The sequence below is a fragment of the Silurus aristotelis genome, assembly GCF_946808225.1.
Source record: "Silurus aristotelis genome assembly, chromosome: 24".
In the NCBI taxonomy this organism is placed as follows: Eukaryota; Metazoa; Chordata; class Actinopteri; order Siluriformes; family Siluridae; genus Silurus; species Silurus aristotelis.
This window is the reverse complement of record NC_139597.1, coordinates 16826575-16835731: the sequence shown is the minus strand read 5'-3', so window position 1 is coordinate 16835731 and position 9157 is coordinate 16826575. Positions and strand designations below refer to the sequence as shown.

At 38.1% G+C, this 9157-nt stretch overlaps 1 protein-coding gene across 1 annotated transcript; it reads right to left on the bottom strand.

Moving 5' to 3' along the window:
* Nucleotides 1–1159: 1159 nt before the first annotated feature.
* Nucleotides 1160–7752, bottom strand: sypl1 (synaptophysin-like 1). The gene is made up of 5 exons (XM_083528655.1): nt 7460–7752; nt 3411–3529; nt 2474–2678; nt 2116–2304; nt 1160–2022 (listed from the first exon to the last, which is right to left on the bottom strand). The coding sequence occupies exons 1-5, from the start codon at nt 7529–7531 to the stop codon at nt 1891–1893; spliced, it is 717 nt and encodes a 238-aa protein (XP_083384781.1). The 5' UTR covers nt 7532–7752; the 3' UTR covers nt 1160–1890.
* Nucleotides 7753–9157: the final 1405 nt, after the last annotated feature.

Genomic DNA, 9157 nt, shown 5'->3' with positions numbered 1-9157 from the left:
TCCCTCACCTTGTCATCAAAACGTTCTACCTGTGAGATCCCTCATATAAATGTATTTCTAATTCTCTCCATCCTAATTATTCGCAATGAAAATCTTTAACTCTGCCACTTCTAGCTCCGTCTCCTGTCTTTTTGTCAAAGTGGAAGAACTTGAGTGTCCTGCACAAAAACTCTGACTTCCACAACCCCACTGAACACCTGTGGAATGAACTTCTGGCTGCAAAATTGAGTAACATGGTCAGGTGTCCACATACTTGTGGTTTTATAATAAAGGGTATTGTTTATACTAGATGTAGATTGAGGTAATCTGAGATGTGTGTATGTATGTGTGATTTCACAAATAATTAATAGTTTATTTGGATCAATCAATAAAAATGGAAAGTACATGAACACAATAGAAATCGAAATCACAATATTTGCTGTGACAATCTTTTGCCTGCACTTACACAGTTTTTGAGGGAAATCGTCAGGAAGGTCGTTCAAACATCTTGGAGAACTAATCATCTGAGGATCCTTCTGTCTCCTCATGTAATCTCAAACAAACTCAGGACTCTGTGGGGGCACAAACTATTACTTCCAGGACTTGTTCTTCAGTATGCTGAAGGTAATCCATTGGCTGTATGTTTGGGGTCATTGTCTTGCTGCTTTCCTTTTATTTATTTATTTATTTATTTATTTATTTATTTATTTATTTATGTTAATTTAAATGTTAGTTAAATAAATTATTAACACTTCTTAACTAAAACGTTTACACAGTGTGTGTGTGTGTGTGTGTGTGTGTGTGTGTGTGTGTGTGTGTGTGTGTGTGTGTGTATATATTAAATAAATGGAGGATTTACAAATATGCACATGGTCCATCATTTTCTAAACACAATTTTAGGAAAAGATTATCAGATTATCAAATTCATCAATCTGCTGCTGCAAATAAGGTCAGCGCTCGAAATAACGCTTAAACTTTCCTGCTGGATTATCAGCGCTTTCTCTTCAACAGCAATGTTTTGTTTGTTCCCAAGATGAATGCCAATTGGTGGTCACAGGGTAAAAACGACAAACAAAAGGTGTTTTATACTCACATTTGCCCACATTTCCTGAGGGAAGGAATGAGCTTTCACCCTCAGTATAACACCATTGGATAAAACAAATCAACCCAACCATTAGAGTCTGATTCAATCTCACTTTTATTCATTAAATATAAAAGATATTGCTGGAAAAATATGTATTGAAAGTCATAAACATTCACAGACATGTATAAGTAAAAAAAACAAAAACAACAATACGCAAAGCTAAATATAAGGTGATTTCTTTAAGTAAAACATTTTCCTAAAGCAACATCACTTAAATGATGTTGGAGCTGATATCATCGGTGATGCTCGTGCTTCTCAGCTGCTCTGAAAATATCTTAAATAGGGTTAAATGCTTAAATAGTGGACTACAGCCAATCAAATCGGCTGGTCAATGTTACAGTATAAGTAATAGCAAAAAAATTAAGTTTTTGTCAGGAGTCATAGATTAAAGATGAATAGATGAGTAAAAATTAATGTTCTTCCAGGAACATATTCTGCTCGAAGAAATCAGATTCATGCATTAATGATAGCTGTTAAAAAAAAAGCACACTGTGGCAGTTACCAATGACTGCCTTGTAAAAAGGCATTTAAACATAATACTGACAAAATAATGACAAATGTAGGAAGTTAAATGTATGCTAGAATAGAAAAAACAGGTACAAATGCAGGTAAAAAAACAACTTGTCTATGTTGACTACATATTTTGAGTATGAGAAGTAAAGAAAATCCTTAGACAAATAACACAGATTCCTAAATTACTTCAGAAAACAATAGAGTCCATGGAGTTTGTGGGTTGATACGGTCATGTGCTTGCCTGAGAGCTGACTCTAGATTGGGCCTGGGCCCCGTCCACGCTCTGCCTCCTGCGGAGATCTGCGGTTCTGCGTACGCCAGCACGTCTCCTTGTAAACAAACCAAGCATTACCACTCCAGATTATTAGGTTCAGGAAGCCAAACACCTACAGAAAGCAAAACATCATGAGAATCATGCTGCAAATATCATGGAGGAAAAGGTCATTTGTAATAAAGGATACAGGAGGCCGTGTGCTTACTACTGAAATATCCAGCGTGCGCATGCTGGAAAATTCAGTGACCTCACATGTAGCATTCTGATGTCTGCACAACAGACTGCTGCTGATGCCTTCAGTGCCTGTGGCGTACTTGACTTTCTGCAGCCCTTGTGCCCAGGCTGAGGAGCACAGCAGCCACAGAAAAGCAAATACTGCGGTCACCAAAAAATCCTACAAATCAAAGAGACGCAGATAAAATGCAATCCTCTTTCCCATTTTCCTCTTTGAAGTGCACTTTGAATAGATGCATGAGAACAACACATATATTAGCATATCATAAAGGAAATCATGGAAAATTGCAAATCAAAGTCAAGCTATCAAAGTATCAACTTTTACTCACAAACACTGGGCCAAAGTCAGAGTCCCGGTACACGTGCATGTAGCCCACGTAAACCAACAAAGCCAGCATGCAGTAGAGGAACGCCAGGACGGCCACGGCCACGAAAAATTCCACAGAGGATGAAGAATCACCCATCAGATGTGTTTCAGACATGGTGCGGTTACACACCGTGGCATTGTCTTTAACCAACAGCACTTGGTTTAACCTGAATATAGAACAAAACAGAAATAGATGGCAACACCTTCAGATTTCTCTACGAATCTGTTGCGAACCATAATGATCACTAGTAGTAAACAGAAACTGGGTCTCAGTATTAGAGGTCAACTGCAGTTCCAGCAATTAACTATCCATAGTTGATTGCAGGAATGCCATCCAAAAATCAAATAAATCAATACCAAGAGCAGCCTCTAGAGGCCTCTAACACAGACACCATGTGCTGTTTATTTGAAGTGTCTTTTTTTATTCGTTTTGAATGTAACTGTTTTTGTGTAACTATTAATTGTCAGTTTGAATGTGTCTTTGATTTTCCTCAAAAGTTATTAATATTAATTTATATATTTTTATATTTATACATTTATTTCATTTAGCACATTTTCATGATTCAGTCTTGTTTTTTTATTTCTTAACTTGTAATAAAGTGCAGTACTATTTCACATGGAGTTTTATGTTTTGTTTTTTTTTTTTTTCCCAGTATTTATTTCAAAATCTATCCGTTAATTAATCGGTTATCGGCAAGTATGATCCAACCTAGCAATCGGTATCATTGAAAAATCGGTCGACCTCTATTCAGTATGAACAATTTGTACGCTTGATAAATGTGAAACGTTATTATGTCATGAAAAAAATACATTTATCATGACATTACAGTTTCCCGTTGTACTAATGGGAATTGGTTTTAATTATACACACCCATGCATTACGCATCATTAAAACCTACCTGAATGGGTATGAGAAAGTAGCATTAAGGGTCTCGTTTTTTTCATTCCCACAAAACACGGAGATCACATTCCTTCCGCTGTAACCGCCGCAGCATGCGAAGGCAAACAGAGCTGCAAACTAGTTATAAAAACAATCAGAGCAAAAGGAGTCAGAAAATTAATGCCTAAGATCAAGATAAATCATCATAAGAGCTGTCAAGCACAGTTGATTGACAAGATATGTAATTTAAATGTTTCAAATGGGTTTTGATTAACCTCTATACCTCAAACACACTGAAATAAAATACAGTTGTACAGTACATAGGTCTACATAAGTACCCGGGGTACACGACCACCAGGCTGCGGACCAGTACCAAGCAGTGAATCATTTAGTACCGGGACACACAGACAGAATAATAAAAAAATTTTTTAAACATTATTTATTTTTATTTACTTTTTCACAATCTGCAGGATGTTTTAGTAAAAAAAAAACAAAAAAAAAACAGACCATTTACACCTGTGCCAATTTCCCGCACTGTTTCCGTCGCAGTTTTTTTTTTCCGAGTCTGATTCTGCATCATTAGTTGCATTTTCATTATATATGTACTTAAATCATATAATATGTAAACTAGTGTCTCATAGCAGTAGTATAAAACATTGTTAGCTGCTGTGCACAAGATGAAAGTATTTTTACTAGGACCACATGCAGCCTTCTGATTACAGAGTATCTCTGAATAGGTTTTTGTTTCATCATGTGCAGCAGTGAAAGACCTTGTCTGTCACTTGAAGCTCATAGATAACAAACATCACTATGACTGTCGTTTTTTTATCTAAGAAGTTTGATAAACTAGTTTTAGGGTGATGTGGGTATATCTTCTAGTTCTAGTAGGGTCTTTCACTGCAGTATTTGGGACTAATTTAAGCTTGTTTATGCATTTACTAGGACATGCAGACGTTAAGCATGATGGTAATCCACACTGCACTTTCTCCTAATTAAATTGTACATTGATTATAAAATACTACTATCAAGATATAGAGCACATATAAATGATATACTTTTGGCCTATAAACATCTTCCACATCTACTCTGATCAAAAGGTACAGGCTATTTGTTAGTACCTAGAATAGTAAAAACTACAGCAGGGGGCTGAGCTTTTTCTGCGATCTCCACAATTACTGAACAGTTACTAAATATTTATATTTAATGTAAAGGAGCAGACCTAATCGGTTTACAGTTATAGAGTGTTTTGGTGAATTAGGATGTTTGGATGCTGTCAGCATCAGCACCCCACCGGGCCCACCCTCACACATTTACTCAGTAACTTGCCACTTTATGTGCTTATGTCTTTCTAAGTCTGCTGTAATAGTTAGTATTTCCAGAGTCCCTGATTGTACACAATGTGCATTGCTTTGTGTCATTACGTCAATACATTTTCTCTTTGAAAAATCCCTCTCTCTCTCTCTCTCTCTCTCTCTCTCTCTCTCTCTCTCTCTCTCACTCCCTATCTCTCCCTTGAGATATCAGTGATTCTGTCCCCTAGTAAGGAGAGGTGGTAGCTCAGTGTTTAAGGCTTAAGTTACTGATTGTAAGATCAGTGCTCAAGGACAGATATTGCCAATCTGTTACTCTTGGGGACCCTGAGCCAGGCACTTACACCTCAGTGCTCCATACACTGAAAAATCTATATACAGGAATGAACCCAAAATAGTACAAATGCTTTGTTGCTCCAGCTGTACCCCAGCAAAGTACAGCAATGTACCTCTAAACATTGGAAAATTTTTCTACCATCTTGTTCGTACCTCTAAAAGAACATTTATGCACCCTAGTGATAGAAATGTGGCTTTGTGTCCTGCTATGGTTTAAAAAAATTTTTTATATTTTTCCATAGCATTTTACTGATGTTCTGCACACAAAACATGCTATTGAAAAGTATTATATCTTGATTTTTCTGTGTGGAGGGGTGCTGTATCATGGCTGGCCCTGCACTCTGACCCCAGCTTCCTAATATTACTAGGATATGTGAAGAAAAACTTCTAGATGGAATTTTCATCACTTGGAAACCACTCATCGCTAGAATACAGTGGTAGCTCTGAATACGAATGCCACTGAATAAGTATAATTCAGAATACGAATCGAAATTCATAAAAATTCAGAATATGGATCATGCGACTCTTGTGGGCTAAAATTTAAAGGGACGAAAGTTCCTCCGTACCACCTCCTACGCTCTCCCACGCCTTTTAACCCTCAGTTAGCGTCTTTAATTCATAGTGAGAGAAAAAGAGAAAAATAAGTAAGAACAGTGATTCGGGTGACAGTCTGCCCGATATCATAGTGGAAGGCGTTTCGTCTCCTTCCAAACAATTATTCTCTTTCCTTCTCCTGCAAAGGTCATCTGCATCATGCCGGCATTCACTCTTCTCAAAGGTAAAGTAAAGATAATGTTTTCCTCTCTTAGATGTTAAGGCACATTATTACCTGCTCAATACTAAATAATATTAGTGCATATTAGTTGTATTTGTATTTTTATATTAATATTTGGGGTCGTTTGGAACGAATTATCTCACTTTACATTCTTTATGGGGAAATTCGTATCAGTTTATTTCAGAGTGGAATCGTGTTCTGGAAAGAATTAAATTAGTATTCTGAGGTACCACTGTACAACTCTATAGCTAGCTTAGCGATTAAAGTTTGTTTATTAGATCAGTTTATCCAACACCCACATAGTACATGTGACAAATGTACAATAGTCTCTGCAGTGACGGAGAAAACAGAGTAGACCTTTCCACAGTTTGGGAGCATTAATAGAGATGTGAGATGTGGTGCAAGGCTGAAGTTCAGAAGGTTCTGAAGGAGAGACAAGTAGAGAACATAACTGATATGAACGTAATATGAGCGATATTTACAACTGAATTCAATTTATTTTTATTTGTAGAGCACTTTAACAATGTTCATTGTCTAAAAACAGCCTTACATAAATAAAGCAGATATAAAGTTGTATAATTTTGTATAAATTTAGTGTTAATAAGTTGGTTCCTTATAATTGCAAGTTTATCCCTAATGAGCGAGCCAGTGGTGACGGTAGTGAGGAAGAAACCTTGAGAAGAACCAGACTCAAAAGGGAATCCATCCTCAATTGGGTGGTACAGAAGTACATTGATTACAGCTCCATGATTGTTGAGGTGTTCAGTGACATGCACTTAAATAAAAAACTGTTCACGCAACCTGTTGTCCTGAGCCACTGTAGTAGACTACTGATAATAATTACAGTCCAAATCCATCAAAGTTCTTGAGTTGCTCAGTAAATAATGGATCTTTAGGCTGTGGATATTTATAGTGTGTGAAAACATTTCAATTGTCAACACAAGAGTGAAAGGCAGCTTCTAAAAGTGCATGAACTATGAAAACAAATCCACAATCCCACCTGCATTCACTTTATCACGGCCGAAACATAAGTACGTCCAGTTGTCCGTGAAGAATTATATGACATATTACACACACATTTGGTTTACAGTTTTAGATCCGGTTTGCTGAATCACCAGATTGTGCACACAGAGCAGGCTTTTGCCAGATGTTCTGCTCCTTTGTGCCAGCTGTGTGCTGACTCATTAACTGTGTGATTCATTATGTCACCTTTTTTTGTTTAGTTTCATGGTGTCATATGACCACAAGTGAACCGAAATTGCTTTATTGTAACTTAAGTTTTTTCTAACAAAAGTCACCAGAAAAAAAAAAAAAGAATCTCGTCTGAGGAATGTGTGTGTGAAGCTTGTAAAAGCACTTCGTGCTGAGCTAAATGGCTAGAAGCTACAGGATTACTGGAGAAGCTCAGTGTTAAAGTGAATACAAAGCTATTGATTTCTATTGAATCCTGTACATAAATGCGCAATGATCACAGCAACGTCTCCATAAACCCTGGTGCATAAAAGCACATGCAAAGTAATCGAAAGGGAAGTTTTGAAGCAGAAAATCGTAATTACAGCTGGATTAGTTCTTGGAGTTCTTCTCTCCAGCAGATATTGTGCAGTGAGAAGAGGAGGATCAGCAACACCAGTGCGCCCAGGAACTTACCCACTCCACCAGCTTGATGAAGCCCAGAGGCTCCTTAACAGGGCTCGGGTTCAAGCGAAATCCCGTCTGCATCGTTGTATAAAACCTCCAGGATACAAGGCAAGAAAGTATGAAAACTTTCTCTCCAGCGCAGATTTCACTGTTTGACAGTGACGTGGTTTTTCCTCCCTAACGATGCTGCTGCTGCTCCTCCTCCTCCTCCTCTTCCTCCTCCTCCTCCTCCTGGAGTCTCAATCTGAGACTAATCACATTAAACTCAGATACTCAAACTAATGAAGGATGGTTTGTTGGTTTGTTTGCTTTTTAAGACCATTTTTGGTTAAACTTCACGCATGCGCAGTGGACTCCTACAAAAAAAAAAAAAAAACATTCTCAACAAAAAAGTGCGGTCTGATCATCTCAGTTCAGTCTGATCCGATTTAACTCAGACTCAGCTCTGGGTGTGTTTCTGAATGTAGGTCATTTGAAAGAAATCAAGTCCAAAGGCGATAAAGATTAAACATGTGAACTGGAAATAAAGGAGAATTTCATAAATTCCTGCTCAAACCCGTTGTGTTAAAGAGAACACACACACACACACACACACACACACACACACAAGAGAGAGAGAGAGAGAGAGAGAGAGAGAGAGAGAGAGAGAGAGAGAGAGAGAGAGAGAGAGAGAGAGAGAGAGAGAGGGATTTTTCAGAGAGAAAATGTATTGACGTAATGACACAAAGCAATGCACATTGTGTACAATCAGGGACTCTGGAAATACTAACTATTACAGCAGACTTAGAAAGACATAAGCACATAGATGGAATTTTCATCACTTGGAAACCACTCATCGCTAGAATACAGTGGTAGCTCTGAATACGAATGCCACTGAATAAGTATAATTCAGAATACGAATCGAAATTCATAAAAATTCAGAATATGGATCATGCGACTCTTGTGGGCTAAAATTTAAAGGGACGAAAGTTCCTCCGTACCACCTCCTACGCTCTCCCACGCCTTTTAACCCTCAGTTAGCGTCTTTAATTCATAGTGAGAGAAAAATAAGTAAGAACAGTGATTCGGGTGACAGTCTGCCCGATATCATAGTGGAAGGCGTTTCGTCTCCTTCCAAACAATTATTCTCTTTCCTTCTCCTGCAAAGGTCATCTGCATCATGCCGGCATTCACTCTTCTCAAAGGTAAAGTAAAGATAATGTTTTCCTCTCTTAGATGTTAAGGCACATTATTACCTGCGAGAAGAGAACACACACACACACACACACACACACACACACACACACACACACACACACACACACACACACACACACACACACACACACACACACACAGAGAGAGAGAGAGAGAGAGAGAGAGAGAGAGAGAGAGAGAGAGAGAGAGAGAGAGAGAGAGAGCGCTTAAAAAACAATAAAAATAATCAGATAATAATCAAAGAAAGTCTGATGGTTTACACAGATGGTTTCAGTTCCATTCAATCACAGTGATGTGGTCACAATGGCTTTCTGGACAACAAGACAAGGCTTGAGAAGGTAAAGCAGAAGAAGCACAGTGGACTGGTGATGGAAAATGCTCTTATCCCAAGCAACTTACAATGATCTCATTCATTCTGTACAACTGAGCAGTGGAGGGTGAAGGGCCTTGCTCAAGAGCCCAGCAGTGACAGCTTAGTGGTGGTGGGATCCAAACTCCTGACCTTCTGAG

Coding starts and splice junctions, on each gene's coding strand:
- sypl1 (XM_083528655.1), bottom strand. CDS start 7,531: ATGCAGACGGGATTTCGCTTGAACCCGAGCCCTGTTAAGGAGCCTCTG. Junction 3,530..7,459: donor TCATCAAGCTGGTGGAGTGG/GTAAGTTCCTGG, acceptor TTTTATAACTAG/TTTGCAGCTCTGTTTGCCTT. Junction 2,679..3,410: donor ACTTTCTCATACCCATTCAG/GTAGGTTTTAAT, acceptor TTCTATATTCAG/GTTAAACCAAGTGCTGTTGG.